Below are 18,126 nucleotides of genomic sequence, written 5' to 3' on the forward strand. Positions count from 1 at the left end.
TTCTCTCTCTCTCTCTCTCTTTCTTTCATATGTGAACGCTGCACTCAGTGCAGTTTTGGAATTAAGAGGATTCAGCGTATTCCATCACCCACTGTGATGGTATCATCAGAGACATTCAGGACAAACTGTTCTCTCAAACCAGAAAGCGGTCAATGGGAACAGAGAATAGGAGCGTTACTTGGGAATTGGAGCATTTAGATACAACAACAAAAAAGTCCTATAGAACAAGGCAATTTACTATAGGATTTTATTGACTCCTAGAGTGAGCTGGCCCAGTCTTGTGGTTTTTTTTATTTTTAAAGGTCATGTTTGCTGCCCCCACCTACTGCAGGACGTGTCTTTTCATTTTGTCGACACACGGCACAGATGCCCCTCCCGCAACTCTGCGTTCGCGAAATAGAAAAGAACCTAAAACGTCAGCAAGATAAAATGATCCCAGCGAACATGGTGCCAGGAAACGGGGGGTGGGGGGGGGGGTGGGGGGGGTATATTGCAAGGTATGTCTGTTTGCCAGATGAAGCCTTATTCTGTGTGCCTTTAGAGTATATCCTCTGTTTGTGCCCCTTTTATCCCCCTCCCCAACCTAGGTCTTTCTCCTTTTCATCTTACAGTCATAATTATGTGCGAGGATCCATAACCATCTACATAATAAATCTCCACCGGTCAAGGAAGAAAATCAAGCTAGCTGGGACTTTACGCAACAAAACAGTCCATCAGTACCTGTTGCAGCCCCTGGGAGCAGATGGACTCCAGGCCAAGTAAGTAGCAGCACATGCTATTCTTCTCCCTTATGACATGAGGTTGCTGTACCACTGAATACACCAGAGACTGTTAAATGCTGGGGAGACCGTGCAGTCTGTGCTCCCTCCCGGTGAGGCTAAAGAGTCCCTGTTGCTATCTCAATTGAAAGCACCAGGAACTACAAGGAGTTCCAGCGTCAGCTGGATCTTACAACACTGTAAGCCCAGAACTTTTTTTAATGTGAAATGTGGGGTCCACCATCTTGGTTCCCTGCTGGTATGTTGGATGGATAGATGTATCGTTGATTGATCATAGCCTTCAGAGATCAGACATGGCAATGCTTTTGTAACCCTGTGCAATGTGTTCCATCCATCTACTAAAAATCCATGGGTAGAAATCACTCACAAGGCACGCAAGTTAAACAACCGTGTAAGCACTGCAAGCTGGTCCCCATAATGCTTGTAGCTCTTTAACTGATAAGCAGATAAATAACGAACATAAGGAATGAACAGTAGCGTAACAATACATGAATTCAGTGTGGTAGTGTGGCTCATTCATCCTAAGAACACAGATTATGCTATCCATGGTACGATACCATACGAAATTAGAGACGAAAGACTCAGAAGTATGACTTTTTTTTGACTGATGGGAAGGAGCTATGGAGGCACTGCAGAGGCAGCAAGTTGAAAACAGAACAGTGTGTTGTGCTGCTCTCAGGCTGAGAAAAGGACGGCCCAGCAAATGCTCAGCGTTCCCCCAGCATTCCTCTGACGTTCCGAGCCAGGTCTGCGCTCCTTACCTCATTGGCCCTTGTGAGCGTGACCTGCCTCAATTTTCAACTCTGACTATCTCAATTTAAAAATCTCCGCAAAGCAGGGAGGCGGTGGAGGGGATTAGCCCAGAGTGGTGGGTGATCACATCCCCAGTACGCCAAGAGACAATCCCAGATACAAAGGGCTGATTCCTATCGCAGGAAGGGTCCGTACGTGTTTTCTGAGACAATATCAAACTGCACTACCAACGGCGTATCCCGTTTCGCAAGCGCAGACCGAAACACCGAAAAATAAAGTGCAGAAAGAACCCAGGTTAAGATAACATGGCCGCCCTGCTGTTTATCCTCTGTAATCAGTTAGGGGAAGGGCATGGGACATTTTTCCATGCAAATATAAACAGGATCATAGTTTTGGGATTGTCAGCTTAGGAAAGTCAAAGTACAGCTAAAACAAACAAGTCGGAATCCTCTGAATAAATGGGCGCTCCCCAAGGTCAAGTAAACCTGTCACATTTACCATTTACTTGTTCATCAAATCCCTCCGGTCATGGGGATAGGGGATAGGATTGAGTGTGGCTTAACATCCAGGGCTCAGCTGAACTCTCCTCTCAGAGACATAGAAAGAGAAGGTTGTGGGACACTACAGTATTTCAGAGAAGGGCATTCCTTTCAGTAAAGTAATATACATATCTGTTTAAATGTATAATAAAATAAGGAATGTATTGTTATAAATTTCTACTGCATCGTATATATGTGAATATATACTGGTTGCAATATGTATATATTTTTATGAAAGTATTTAGAAGAATATTGCAAGATTATACACACAAGTAAAATATATTCTGTATTTTGTAATGTATTTGAAATTATATTTATGAAAGAGGACCATATCAATATTATTTGTAGCATGAGCCAATTATTTTGATAAATATATTTTAAAATACATTCTTGACATGCTGGAAGTCACGTTTGAGCATGTATGGACATATTTCTTTTTTCTCAGAAGGGTTGACTTTCATTTTAGGTTTCCGGCATACTTGCTGCGTGTCTCAATCACCTTACATTGTTGTCTTTTCCTATGAGAAATTCATGCCCACAAACAGACAAAATAGCGGAACACATACCGACTGGATCACGCAGCAGGCAAGAATGAGACAAGTACAAAATATCAGGTTAAGAATTGACCGTGAAATTGAATCTACGTAAGAATTTTGTCTGGGTTTATTGAAATTGAAAGCTAGCTGACATAGTAGTGATAAGAAACATCCGCATAGGGGGAGGCTGTTCAGGGTGAGCTGCGGACAGCTTCAGGCACCGGTGAAATTGGTTGCGGTGTGGATTTTTCAATACTCCCCTCCCCCTCCCCGTCTTATAGCTGCACATACTCTGTGCCGCTCGCTGTCGTAACCACGGAGATGTCTGGAACGCAACATGCCACCCCTATTAAGCTCGAGGCCTGTTATTGAGATTTAACCTTAATCCTGAAACAACACTGTAATGATTTTGGATGTTTGTACTGTTGGAGGTGGATTACAGGGTAATTAATGAAACTGTAACCTCTGGAGAGGAATGCCGGTGCTGTTGTAGTCCATAAAAGCTGTCATTCATGGAGAAGGAAGTGAAGGGCCAACTTTTATTAAGAATTTACTAGGACCAGATGTTAATAAACACGATTGAACTTGACACCCAAGGCTATATAATCAAGATAAAATGAATTAAAATCAGCACCTGTGTGTTCTGTTTCTATAAATGGCTGCTTTTTTCCCCTCCTCACTTTTGAGCCCCTTTTAGGTGTCTGGATATGTTTAAGATTTTACCTTGACTTTGCCTGTAGATCGGCAAATCAAATCCCAGAGGGTCAAAGTCCTGCAGGTGTGAGGTTTAATAGTGGTTCATCAAGGGGGCCGATTTCCAGTTAATATAGTGACTTCATTGAATTAATTTAAAGACACAGCTGTAAAAAACTGTGGTATGTTTGCCACATCTCTCTCTGTATATAAACATACATGTATATGTGTGTGTGTGTGTTTGTGTGTGTGAGACAGACAATAGTTTAGAAGGAACTTCATCAACAACTATTTTTCTGAAATATAGGATATATACATGGATTACAGTATATAAAAGTAATTGCATGTTACTTCCATTGGGAGTTCCATTGGAACTGTAAGCTGTCCCAATTAAAAAAAAAATTACATTAGATACATTCTACAACTTGAGACACCCGTGAGATCTGTTCTAGTGTTGTCAGGAAATGCATTACATTATTAGGTCTGAAAAGTGGAGCCATTGGCCAGCTTTAAAGAAAGGGCTAGGATTAGCCTGAAGGGCATGACTGTCTCATAAAAGACCAATCCTAAAGCAATCCTAAGAAGGAATACTTTTCTGCTTCTAAGGCATACCTTTCTGCTTCTATTTTCATGGCTATATCTGTCTTTTTGCCTCATATGAGAATACATTTTTAAATAAAACTGTCTCTTGATTAATCGGTTTGGCATTAGATTTGCAGGCACGTTAGGTAATCCGTGCATACCATATATGGATTTGTGACAATAATAATAATAATAATACAGGTTATTTCCTTTAATGTGTGCCCACTGGCATTATTAGTTCTGAAGTAACCTGCTTGCTATTCAAAAGACATGAGTCAGAGTGGGCAATGTTTTTTGCACAAAAGAAGTGGATTACATGGACAGTTGTTGAGATCTGATGTAATGTCTGTTTATGCTTATCCAGTTGTGCATTAATTCCATTTATATTACTTATTTCTGTAATCTATGATGTGATGTCTGATTGATTATAGAATATGGCCTTTCAGATTATTATTTACTTTGGCAGATTTGCTCAAGAGAAGTCAATGAATGGATAAGATATGGAGAAACAAGTCCTGTGACCAATGGGTGTGTGTATTTTAAAATATATGTAACTATGTATATGTAAAAAAATTACATTTTTTCAGTTGGGTTCAAAACTTGTGTTTTCATGCAAGGATTATATTTTCATCTGACTAAATCTGAGTTTAACTTTAATCAAACCTTTTGCCACTTACATCTGTTAAAATTTTATAAAAAGAAAAGAATGTTACAATGGCAAAATTCCAGAGTCAGGGCATTATCATCTTTGTAACAACACAAATTCTGTTTTACCACATGAGCAGAAGCAAAACTAAGTCAGTGAAGCTGGGCTGCTGTATCATCCACCGTCCTTTGTAGTGCATATAAATAAGGGCGCCCAATTTGGGGGTGGCCCGCGCTCCCTTTGTTTTGGCCCACCATGAGCTATGCGCTCCCGCCACCGTGTTCTTCCGGATAAGATAGCACACACCTTAAAACCGATGTTCCACCAATGAGCGGAACGGGGCAGGGGCGTAGCAAGCGCTGGTTGAATAGGAAATAAAATGCACTAAAGAAGTGTGTCTTTGTGATAAACTACAGTTGGCCTTTTCGATGGGGTTGCCAGTCTGATTTCGAGTGACGTCACATAAAAAGCTGAAATCGTGTTACATGCTATCAAAACCAATACCCGACAAGGTTCACTTTGGAAAAAGCACTAAAACACCACTGTGCCAAGTGTTTACTTACAATAAACTGCCGACCATGGAAACAAACTGTGGCTATTTCTGCACAGGAAGGAGTGTTGAAATTGATGGCTAAAAATAAATGTTTTATTTTGTTAAGTTGACGCGATCTCAATAAGGAAACCAAACCATTGCCATTTCAGTCACACAAATCAGGGTGAAATCACTACCAATTGGCAAAATAATTATGCCAAACTTGGCAGCCCAGGTTAGTGGATTCTGTTGTATTTCCGACCAATAATCTGTTGTCGGTGTTATTAGTTAGCCAACGTTACTCTAAGACGAAATTACCAAATCGTTCCGAGTGACCCTGTCAATGAGAAGCTAATTTTTGTTAATAAGTTTTGATATTGTGGCTCATTAGCTACCATATGGGGGCATTTAGTGATGATGTGTAACTTAAACGTTGCTCAATATAAACTTAATATCCAATATTGATTAGTTAGTCAGTGTTGTCACTATGATGTTTAACTTTATATTTTTGTCAATTTTTTTAAGCTGAAGTCAAATTTCCATTATTGATTACAAAGGATTACAATACAGCTGTTTTCAACTTAATTTTCTAAAGCACCTTGAGTTGCATGCACTTTCTGTCAGAAAGGCATCTTTCTTTTTAAATATGTTTATGCTCCCAAAAAGAAGCATATGGATATTTTATGTTTTTGACAATCATCTCTGCAAATTAATAAAATTACTATTAGGCAGATTAAAGAGGAGTGTTTTTATTATTTTGAAATTTTATTTTAGATTTAGAATGTTAATTTTCTATAAAATATAATACCTTTTAATGTAATGTAATTTCACATAACATCAACATTAATTTTTGGCCTTTCATAGGAAAGAATTTAGGCATCTCTGATATAAATATTGGCTTAAATATAGGGTGAGATTTTGTCAACATTTACCCTTAACTTTTATGTAAGAAGTAAATGTAAGTGTTATTTTTAATATAAACATTAAATGTATTTAATTTTCATGATCACTGAACTTGCCAGACCACTAATGAAAAATAAAATTAACACTTGCATTTTACTGTGGACATAAGTTGGAGGAATCTCTCCCTATATTTTTAGCCTTAAGGTTTCACTTAACAAACTTCAACAGAATTGTCTACCCATGTAATATTTGCAAAAATATGGGAAAAACATTCAGTTTGATAAATAGGCAGTGTTCTGCACAGTTATAACATTAATTACTATAAACTGAAAAGAGCATCTCAGCCCAGATTTGGTTTTTGTGTAGGTGGTAGTGGTCGAAAGCTAATGGTCACTTTCCTGTTTTTTCTGGGCTGAAGACATTTTTCTTTTCCAGAACTTTCAAGCTATTTACATCGTACCGACTAGTTAACATATTGAACTTGTTTCCTTATTTCATCTCTTCCGTCAAACCTTTGTTTTCAAGACATTCAAGAATTAATAAGACAAAAACATAAATCAGAAAGCTTGTTACACATCACTGTTTCAGATATGCTTTCATTCAGAATGGAATTCCATGAGTTAAAACTATAAATGGACTGAACTACTCGGAGACGGTTGTCCAGAATTACACAGAAGTAGGTAGGTCTAATGGTACTACTGGGAATGTGGCAGTGAAAAAATAACCAGTAAAATGATAAATATTTTTGAGTGTCTTTAACTCAACATCTTCAAACTAGGGAGGCCAGGCACCCCAAAAAACTACTATTCTACTAACTACTTTCTACTATCTGTCACAACTTTGATTTTTCTCAGCTCCAGTGTAACCTGATCCCACTTCATCTGGCACCCATAATCAAAAATTAATTTCGACTCATGTCAAAATATTATACTGTGTTCTGTCAGACAGTACTAAATGCGTTTTGGTATTTTTTAATAATCATGCAATGAATCAAAAATTCACAACTGAGAAACACTCATTTGGAGGAGCTCTGAGACTCGAGGGAGGCTTGTTGTTTGGCCATGTCCGTGAAGTGTTTCCTTAGGAATACATGCAAAGCTTCAAGGGTCTGTGGGCTGTTGAAACTTGGCAGGTTTTAAAATAACAGTATAGAACATCTCAATTTTCACTCTGAATATCGACGGCTTCATGATAGCATTTTTTTTTTTGTCAAACTGAGCTTTATGACCCTAGGCTCCTTGGCCCCGTGTTTGAACCGTGGGCCCACTTTATTGCTGCATGACAGGGAAACGCACAAATAAAAACTAAACATTTACTACAACTATTTATTCATATCACCAACATTCTTTTTCAGATTTGTATGTGAATTGACCACTTGTCTGAAAAGTACTGTGTAATGTCATCCCCATCATCAAAGTAATGTGTAAATTTATTTAAAAAAAAAAAACGAACAGTTGATGACCATTGCTCTCTACCTTTTGCATAAGTGAGATTTAAACATTTCTGCAGGTTAAAGACTCTGGCAGCCTCCCTCTCCCGATTTAACGTAATGATTGTTCTACATTTCAATCGGTTGGTCTGTAACACGCTCGCTTCGCGTGAAGTTGAGAAACATGGGGTGTCATTTGCCTGACAGCCAGTTTGTTTTGTTGAGATAAATCTGATAGCTTTTGCGTCTCCGAGGCATCGAGCTATGGCACACAGCTAGGTTTCCTTTTAATTCGGTATTGGCTTTGATTGGCTTTGCATAGTTTCACTGAAACATTTAGATATATTGCCAGAGGATCATGTAAGCTTTCAAAGAACACAAAATATGTTGTGGTTTGTTTCAGTATAACTCTGTTCCAGTTTATAAGAGCCATGCAGCTAGCACCAGTGGGAACAGTGAACCTTGTTTTTGTTAGCATTGCTATTTAGTAGCCCATGGGTTGAGATTAAAAGACAAGAATCTAAAATAAAAAGACAAAAGGGAAGTTATCCGTGATAAACGATCAATGCTTGACTAAACTAACGTGAAAACTGTAATTGATAGTGGACGGATAGAGCATAGCGTTTAACGCTATCCTTCCACACACAAGCCACAGCAATGTCTGGCTATTGTCGTTAAAAAGCGTATGGTATGGTATAGTGAAAATGTGTATGGACAGTAAAAGGGCTCTAGAACGAGAATGCCCATTAAACTTGGGACAGTCTGAGTGTGCTGGACTTCTATGACTGTCACTCAGTTTTTAGATAGATAGGCAGATAAATAGAAAATACAGGTAGTTACAAGATAGTTACTGACACATATGATAGAATACTATAGAGATACACAGTATAGATGGATATGATTGACAGGTTTAAAAAATTATACATCTAGAGAGAGAGAGAAAATATATTTCTTTATTTCATCATAATTGTTTGATAACACATGCAAAGATCAGTCCTTTTATCTTGAGTCCTCTGATATATAGTCCTCTAATGTGAATATAAAGTCTACACAACATCCACTCAGATACCCAAGTTGGTCTGGAGTTGTCCAATAAATCTTTCAGTGAATTTAGCCATGAGCCATGCTGGGAATTCATGCCTGTTGAAATGGCCGAATCTCCTCCTCCCCATATGGCCTAAATCAGGACGTGCAGACCAAATTCAGTAAGTAACATATACAGGACAACTATAAAGTTACTTCATGCATTCCACAGCTTAAAACTTGCAAACCATAACACATATGTTGGGGAATTAAATGGTCATTTGTGGAAGATCATTCTGAACACTTAGGCTACGCAGATTTACTTTCTTCTGATAGACACCGCTTCAGTCAATAGGATTATTTCTAAAAGAGCATGTTTCATATAATTTAACATTCCTTTATTAGTTTTTTATTGTTATGTCAAGCTTTATTACAGAACAATGTAAAACAAGAGTTGGCCATGAGCGCTTAAATGCTAAAGTTATAATGTTGCTTTGTTTGACAAATGCTGTTGAAAAATGATTGTTAGACCCATTGATTAAAAAAAAAAAAAAGAAAAATAACATTTGTTTGTAAAAATGGTGACTTACAAGGATAGACAATAATAATGTTTTAATAAGAGGAATGCATGTGAACATCTTAAAATGTTTCCAAGTTATCTAGCTATGGAGATCAAAAGTTGGCAAGTTTGATTGTTTTGGTCTGTAGCCTGAAACCAGAAATGCTTTCAATCAGGGGATGTTTTGAGCTACGACACAGAAGAGGGAGCATTATACTGAAATGTACCGCTAAAATGCCACAATGAATCAAGATGCAAGTCGAAGTGCTAAACCGACACTACAAAACACCAGCTCAATCTGACACCACATCCGATAAAACCGTGCAGATATAGCGTTAGACTTTGCATAGGATGGAGGAACGCAAATGTGTATCAGTGTGTTCACTGGCTTTTGTTTTATCTAGCTGCTGTATTCACTTGTATAAAACACAGTACGTCTCATATGAAGTGCAGTCCATATATGTTAGACATTTTAATCACTTTTGGCATTACTGCTTTTTTAATGATTGGGAAGTTGCTCAATATTAGAGATCTCCTCATTCACAGGTTAAACATATTTGTTGAATTGGGTGTTATTATTTAATCTGGCTTGGCATATTAAAGAAAATAAACACTACCATTGATAGCATTGCAACCTGCTTAGTTTAAATGAATTGGATATAAATTAAAATAAAAATACTGTCAACCCAGAGTATATTGAATCATTAAAACCTATTTAGTGAAGCCCATTTACTGTGAAAAATACTTTTATGTTTAGAAAAATGTATTTTATCTGATGTTGGGTTGTATGATTTTTTTTGTATTGTGATATTAGTCCTAAATTTTTCTCAAAAATATTTTGAATATTTGATACAAACCAGAAGAGATGCTTAGCGCATATACAATATACTTGTGGATCTCTCTTCTTTTTTTCTTTTTCTTTTTCATTCACATGTAACAGCATTTAAAGTTATAATTTTTTTATAATTTTCATATGGCATTATGCATTCACCAATATCTGCTTCAGCGAGTGGGATTTTTTGTTTCCTTTTTAAATGCCTTTCATGTTCTAAAGCTCGCATGGAAGGTAGCCGTGAGTGTTTACAGTCTGACAGATTCTTATGGAAAAGCTTTTAACTCCCAGAGAACATGTCCACCCCCAAAACATTTACTTGTGTTGTGGGGTGTCCTGGAAAAACTCTGACCTTTTTTTAATTTTTTTTTTTTTTTTTTTTTTGCAGTCCCAGTTTGGGGTGAATTGGGGCATCGTAAGATTAACCCACACTCTCCACAGAGTGGCAGCTAGGCTTTCACAAACAAACTCAGCATGGGTTATTGAGTTTTTCCAGCACACAGTTGATTGGCAAAATATCAAAGGGCCTCTTTTCAGAGAACTGAGTGTCTGACATTCTGCAGTCTATACTATTGTTTCAACTTTTCGGTTGAGTAAAAGTATATTTTAATATAGCAGAATTATGCTTGTTATTGGCTTAAATGAGGAAAGAGATAAGTATGACACAAGTGTCCCAAGTCACCCTATACTTTCTAACATAGTGTTGTCACTACCAAATAATGAAACATTACCCAATGTTCATGTATTTAATACTGAGGATCATCCAAGTCCTTGTTTGAAGTATGCTCACATTTGAACCCTTCCATTTCAAATTTTATGTTTAGGACATTTCAAGTGTTAAAAACTGTCATTTGAGTATAATAATGAAAAAATGTAGTCAGGATATAGATATACACACACAGGGAGAGACACAATAATTTCAGTACAGCACCAGCTAATTAATTGTTTAACTGTTTAAAATGTCAAGTCCATCGTTTTTGGGGTTATGAAAATATTGCCAAAAATCGCCATTCTAACAGTAATGCACTACACTCAGTAGGGTTTTTCAAAGAATCCAAAAATATGCATGCACTGACATGCATGTCTGGGAGGCTGTTATTTCATTGCAGTTTTTAACATTTCAACTAATGAGTCTATGAAAATTATTATAAGGTCATGTGGAATTAATAAGGAACAGTCCAGTTTTTGTGACCCTCTCAGTCAAACAGATTAATTGTCCAAAATGCTATTATGGACAAATTATATTGCTTTTTGCAACAAAGCTGTTGTGATCCTACTATAAACATCTCTTACATGCAGTATAGTATGTAGTTTATACATTCATATATATAAGCATGTGTTTATTGCATAGGTATTACATTATATGTATTAAATACATTGATACAGTGTGCTTACTCGTAGTATTACCCAGTATTTCCCATATTGTAAAAGGTAATGTGTTAAGGTGCACTTATGCAGTAGAATAGGGAAATGTAACCAATAACCATCATGGCCTCAGATATTACACAAAAGCTAACATTATGGTATGTCTGGCTCTATGGGTGTGCTAGACGCTGCAGTTTTGGAAAAACTTTGTCATAGAAACAGAGCCTGTTTTTCTCTCCTTTTTCTCAGCAGAGTACCTAAAACTGACCACATAAAGCACTAACCCATGTATCCGGGAACTCTGTTTAGAAATTCACAAGCACTGTCAAGCATCCCTCCCCTGGACAGCATGAAACTCGAGACTGTTGTCGTACTGAAAAGATTTTCAATTTGAAATTGTACAAATAAACATTTTGGTGTTGGCAAAGACTGAAAAACATTAAATATGACATTTGCGCTTGTGTAGCGTTGAGTGTTCTACAGCACAGATGGGTAGCATTTGTACGTTTTGTTGATGCATTTCAAAAGCAAACAAAACTGTGAAAGTTGATAAATTATATATAGATGTGGCTGTGCAATTTCTGATCTACATTGTCACTGCAATTAATTAGTTGATGCCAGATAGGACAGAAAGACACCTGGCACAATCTTGCTTGACTGAGGCTTAACTGTAGCGCTCACCTGAACTTTGTGGTACTTTTATGTAGAAGACCAGTTCTTCTGAGAGATGTTTATTAAGGAAACTGTTCACTTGCGTGGCTCTCAAAACCTGGGGATGTCCACTGTGTGTCCCTGTTCCACTTCAAGGAGGCAATGGCTTATATCTGTCAGGACTGCGGCTTCTTAGCCGGGTTTGTTTTTGTTTTTGTTTTCCCTGTCCATGTGCTTTTGTTTTTCCCTGTGTTCCTGCCCTGCCCTCCGCCCTGTCTCCGCCCACCTGGTCACCTGAGTGGCTCCACCTGCCTACCTGCACACCTGAATCCCGTCCCGTCATCTGCCTTGCCCTATATACTCCCCGTTTGTTTCATGTCTCGTCGCTAGTTCGTCTCAGTTCATCTGTTGCGCTACAAGCCGTTTGTCCTGTTCTGCCTGCCTGCCTGCCTGCCTGCCTGCCTCTTCTTGCCGATTTTTGCCTGTTTCTCTGACCTCGTTTTTTTTTTTTAATCTGTTTTTGGTATTGTTCACCGTGTTTCCCTGGTTTTCACTGTTCCCTGGTTTCGCCTGTTTTTGACCTCGTTCTTGGATACCAATTTGGATTTATTAAACTACTTTGTGCATCCTGCCTCCCTGTTTGTGCCTGAGTCCCTGCCTGAGCCCTGACAATATCTGACAGCTGTGTACAGAAAACATAATTCTATCTGTCTGTCACCACTATTACCAATTCAGCTGCATAATAAATGTATTCAGCAATATTCTAGATGCTCCTCAACTTGTCTGTTTTTGCTGTAGAATATACGCAGTACGCAGTGGCCACAACTCCCACTTAAATGAATGCAAAAGTGACTATAACGGACTAAGTGAATGAGTGTGGGCATCTCTACATTAGGGGCTGGTGGGGCCCGGCCCCACCACTAGATGGCGGTATTGAGTTCTCTCAGGCACAGCAGTTCAATGAATAAAATTCATTTTGAATAACTCAAACTTTGATGGATATTATCCGTAATATCTTTTTTAAAATGCACTCAAAGAAATAAAAATTGTTTGTGCAGTGTACTGTAACCTAAAGCGCTTGATGCTGGCAAGTATCTGTCAGTGGGGCCAGCTTCACGACCCATGGCCCTGACAGTATGACAGGGAACCCCTTTTGCACATTTACATTTACATTTATTCATTTAGCAGACGTTTTATCCAAAGCGACTTACATAGGTTACAGTTCTTTACAATGTTATCCATTTATACAGCTGGATATTTACTGAGGCAACTGTGGGTTAAATTGAACCAGCAACCTTTCGGTTACGAGTCCTGCTCCTTAACCACTATGCTACACTGCCGCCCCAGTCATCAGTCATATCACATGTCATAACGAATTTTCTATGTTGGCCTGTAGGGCCCGATCGTCTCGGCCCCACGTTGGGTAACGCCCAAATAAACGTCAAGTGCAGGGCGCAGAAATCATAGCTATGTGTCAATTAGCTAGCTAGCTATAGATCTTCTCCTAACTATGTGTCAGTTGGCTAGCTAGCTGTAGATCTTCTCCTGACTGTAGCTGTAGTAGCTGTCTCTTTACGATCGTGTTATTGATACGAGATTACGTTAGACTCTCATAGTAGCCTAGCTGTAGCAGTCCATAGCTGTAACTTTTGAAGTAGCATATCACCATGAACAAGGTTGAAAACCTCTTGGCCACCAAATTCAGTTCTCTACCTTTTGAAGAGAAGCTGGCGATCAAAAGGTTGGGACTCCACCAGCCAGAATATATTAACATCACCCAAGGAGGAAAGGATAAAAACTGTTTCAATCCAGAGTGGTTCCAGAAGAAACCCTGGCTAACAGCTAGCATTTTGAAAAAAATCGCTCCTCTGCTTTCCTTGCCTTCTTTTTGGGGGTGAGACGACATGGACCACGACTGACTTTAAGGATTTAAAAAATCTACAGCGAGGTTATTGAAAAGTTTGCACACGTGAAAGAGCGCTGAGCCACATTCCATTTCAAGTAGTGAGGTGAGTCAGTAATGGCCCTTTATGGCTGTGTGCTCAGCTTGAACAGTGTTGGCTATCTATTGCATTAGCCTCTCCGTTTGGTAATGCATGAATTACGGTATTACATGGATTGGCCTCCCTGTTTGGTAAAGAAAGATTTACGGTATTACATGTATAAAACATTGTAGGCTACGCAAGATTAATCGGTAAATAAGTAGGCAATATTACTTTAAACTTGTACACAAGTAGTATGTTCGTTGTCCATAATATGTCCATCACATTTTAAAGACATTTCAGGAGTTTAATTTAGCCTACGCGTAAGGTCAACAATTGCTTTTCAAAAGAGATTGTTTGGCGATGTACAGTATGTGGCCATAAAAAAAGCTGAATCTCAGCTGCACAGAGGCCAGAGCATGCAATGTAGTACAAGGAGTATGTGGAATTTAAATAGTCCTCACAAAGGGAAGTCGGACATTGGGTAGCAATGTTCCTCCTGAACTTACGTTAGAACATAATTTATTTTAAATGACAGGCCCGTCTGCACTCCCCTGGTAGGCTACTTTCTTGTATTTTGCAGGTGAGCAGCTAGGCGTGATAGTGTGTTATAAGGGTTTCATCACTGTGTCAAACTAGAAAGTTTGAGCCTCACAGTCGTCACTGATAAGTTTGACACGCTAATTGGTGCCCCACCAGAATTTCTATGCCAATGAGAAAAAACCGCCAGCTATGTAAATTCTGGGCTCTTTCCTCTCATTCAACAAAGTAGTCATGGGGGAGGGGGATCATGTTTATAACCAATGGTTTTAATTGGTTGGGGTGGGGTTTTAATTGGTGGGGCAGCTCGACCCCACATGCTAACTTGTGTAGTCAGCAAACAACAAGAAAGTATTTAAAGTATTACATGTAAGGTCTAAAAGCCTGGATATACCGTTGGAGCTTAGATTTGCTAGATAATATGTGCTCAACATGAAAAAGCAATAAAATACTGTGTTTTAGGTTGAAAAATCTCAACAGTTATTTTGTTAAGAAGTATTCAGTTCTCACACTGCCAATGCAGTACTTCAGGGAGTGAGTTCTATTGAGCCTAAAAGCATTTCGTATTCGTTTCAATTGGGTATGGAGATTCAATCAGCTGCCAGAAACAGTGCTGTGAAATACACCGTTTTTTAAATCCGTATTCATAAGGCAAAATACATCTTTGATTCGGTGCAGTATCTCACTTAGTAGTCACTACTAATAATGTTACTAGTAAGTTACAACGAGAGCATAAATTAAGACCCTTATTTTATATGGAAAGGGTAACTTGTGTAGGCTACTGAGCGTGGCCAGAGCAGAACCCACAAATATACAGAGTTGTTTTTGCGTCTTTTCTACGCATAGCTATGTGCATTGGACATTGTTTAAAAATATATACAATATGTGAAGGTCAAGAAGCGTACCTTCTGCCTTAAAGCTAGTCTGTAGATTTGCCTTGTCAGGTCACCTCGCGCGCACACATATCCACATCTGCGATCTGAGCCATTCCAGCGCAGACATATGGAACCATTAGGGGAGTTTAATTTAATTTACATCATATTTAAAGGAAATGCAAACTCCCTTTTCTCCGCGCCCAGCACCTTGCTCAGTGTGCTTACATACCTTTCCCGCCGCTTTGAACTGGCGAACATAAATCCTCCCGGAGTGAGAGCGGTTGCGAGGGATGGATGAACCAACGGGCCTTGGCGTTGCTTCTGAGGCACGTCGCGTCACAGAATCGCAACACGCGGCCGGCGCCAAATTCGCAGTCCAGATCCCCGGGCAGACGACTCGCAGACCGGGAGACGCAGACCTTTATGGTTTCAATGTGCACTGCAGGTACAGCGATCATATCAATCAGTCGCCTGAGATATTGTCCGCGGAGGAAAAGGCGATGGACTTGGCGTGGTGTTCGTGTGAGCCGAGGAGCTCAGAGTGTGTGCAGCCTCGAGGGAAAGGCTCTTTAATCCAGACAACGAATTGCGTGTGTGTGGAGGCCTGTGTCGACTGTTGTTGACTAGTGTGAAGAATGCCCTGATTTAATGTATCTGATTAATAAGGTGCTTTAAACTTACGAATGGTTTGAAGACGGCGTATTAGGATATGTTATTTTACACCGAGTACTTACTCAGTTTGCTGATGTTAGAATGCGGAAATTGAGAAGTAGAATAAGGGGTTCGAGAAAATAAAAGTCTACAAATGTAACGTACAAAATGTTCTGCTCCTCTTAGAAAGGAAGGTGAATGAATAAGTTCGACGTGAAACATTCAGGTGCGCAGATAAGGTCTGATTCATTTACAAGAAGGCCTCTCTTAGGATTTCCAGACCTCCAGCTTCCTGCTTCTATTAACCTTATGGTAGGAAGCGGTTATGCCTCCCGCCAGTTCATTGCTTTTGCACATGGTAGAGCTACGCCGCTGTGCGCAAAAGTGTTTGCCTGCCTGTGTCTTTACTGAGAGGAGCTGCAAGCCTGTCAGCATTTGGAAAAAAGTTACCATATAGTTCTGAGCCTTTGATCGGATCATTATAGCACTCTTGTCCCGTACAACTTTCAAGTGCGTACAAAAGAGAATTTACTCATAATAGTGTTCAAATTCAAATTAAAAGATCAAATTGATACTTGCAACAGATAAACAGAAGTTTTTTGTTTTGTTTTTATTGTGTAAATATTATAAATAATTTATAGAAAAAATTAAAGATGGGCCAACTTTGAAATTGTGATAACTATTGCTTTCATTTCTCACAAATTGATTTTTTTTACTGTGAGTCAGTAAAATATTTGTTGCTGATTAGTTAAAAATTATTGCAGACTTCCTTCCATGGAGTCTCTGGTAAAGTGCATTGTGGTCAAATGATCTTTCCCAGGTTGTAACGTCGTGTAATCCTGCAGTTATGGCGCCCCCCAGTGAAGCATTAAAGCAAAGCGCAGAGCTTTTGAACTTTGCCATGGGAAAATATGGTTGGATCACTGCAGTTAGTTTGACTTAATCTTTAACCTATAATTTATTCTCATAATTTCTCTCATGAATTCACGTTTCATCTAAGAAATGCGTATACATCCCGGTGCTGAAATTCATCACAAAGGGAAAGGACGATTCCTTGATGGGGAAAAAAATGTAACCTAGGAGAATTGTTTAGTTGTTTGGTTGGATATAGAGAAATCTATCCCAGGAGCACTGTTTGGCAGGATGTAGGGAAATGTATCCCAGGAGAACTGTGTGGTTGTATGTAGTGAGCATCAATATTAATATTAATATATAGCATTAATAATGGCAAAATATTAGTATGTGCTTTTCAGAGACCATCTGCCTTGTGTATGCTCGGCACATTCAACCAAAAATATTTCCTGGGATTTCATTTTCTATTAATCATTAAATTGTTTGAAGGAGCCCTGAAATAAATAAAACTTCTGCTGATATAGGTTTAAAACTGCATTTTATTCCAATCAGCAGATGTTAATAGGAGTAAAATAGGAGTAAAAACAACATATTGATGTTGAAATACACACGTGGAAATACACCTGTTGTGCTTTGACCACATGCACACGCAGTGGTGGAGGTGGATAATGGGGCGTGACGGGCTCTGCTCTGACGGACACCTCTCTCCACAGGTCTGTGCAGCTAAATGGGGAGCCCCTGGTCATGGTGGACGACGAGACATTCCCGGAGCTGAAGCCGAGGACGCTGCGAGCTGGGAGGACAATAGCCATGCCCCCCATGGCCATCGGCTTCTACGTCATCAAGAACATCAACGCCTATGCCTGCCGCAGATAACCCGCGCCTTCTGACCACCCACCCCAGCCCCTGCCCCCCCCCCCCCCCCCGCCAGACCCTCCCACACCAGCCCCCTCCTTCCCTTCATGCAGCACCCCTTCCAGGGAGAGACTCCACTGGCCCGGCCCGGAAAGCCATGCCCTTTCAAACAAAGGGTTGCACTGAGTACCTTCCGAGCGTCACGCTCCGCTCCTGTTGCAGTAAGACCACTTTTAAAAGAAATTAAAACAGGACAGGACCTGTCCTCCGGTCACCATCCTCATTTCAGCTACTGCTCTGAGTCGTACTCCCCCCCCCACAGCCTGCTCTGTCCTAATCTGCTGTTGCTGCTAAAACAAAAAAAACTTTACTCTTGTAAATGCAACCAGACCACTCCAGCCCGGCATCTCTGCGGTGCTCCGCAGACTAAGAAAAAAAGACGCAAATTCCCATGTAAGTCTGCGTCGGCAACAACAGGCGCACCGCGACTTCGATTGAATTAAAAGCCCGTTAAAGTGGATACTGCTGTTGCGGGATGCAAACCCTCCA

General features: G+C 39.5%; 1 protein-coding gene across 1 annotated transcript in view; it reads left to right on the forward strand.

Annotated features, from left to right (window-relative positions):
* The window catches only part of hpse2 (heparanase 2), a 106,916-nt gene extending 89,318 nt beyond the window's left edge, over positions 1–17,598 (forward strand). The window contains exons 11-12 of the mRNA XM_036547350.1: positions 612–758; positions 17,436–17,598. Coding sequence (XP_036403243.1) covers positions 612–758; positions 17,436–17,598 — 310 coding nt within the window. The remainder of the gene's footprint in view (positions 1–611; positions 759–17,435) is intronic.
* Positions 17,599–18,126: the final 528 nt, after the last annotated feature.

This window comes from Megalops cyprinoides, chromosome 15 (genome assembly GCF_013368585.1).
Source record: "Megalops cyprinoides isolate fMegCyp1 chromosome 15, fMegCyp1.pri, whole genome shotgun sequence".
Lineage (NCBI taxonomy): Eukaryota > Metazoa > Chordata > Actinopteri > Elopiformes > Megalopidae > Megalops > Megalops cyprinoides.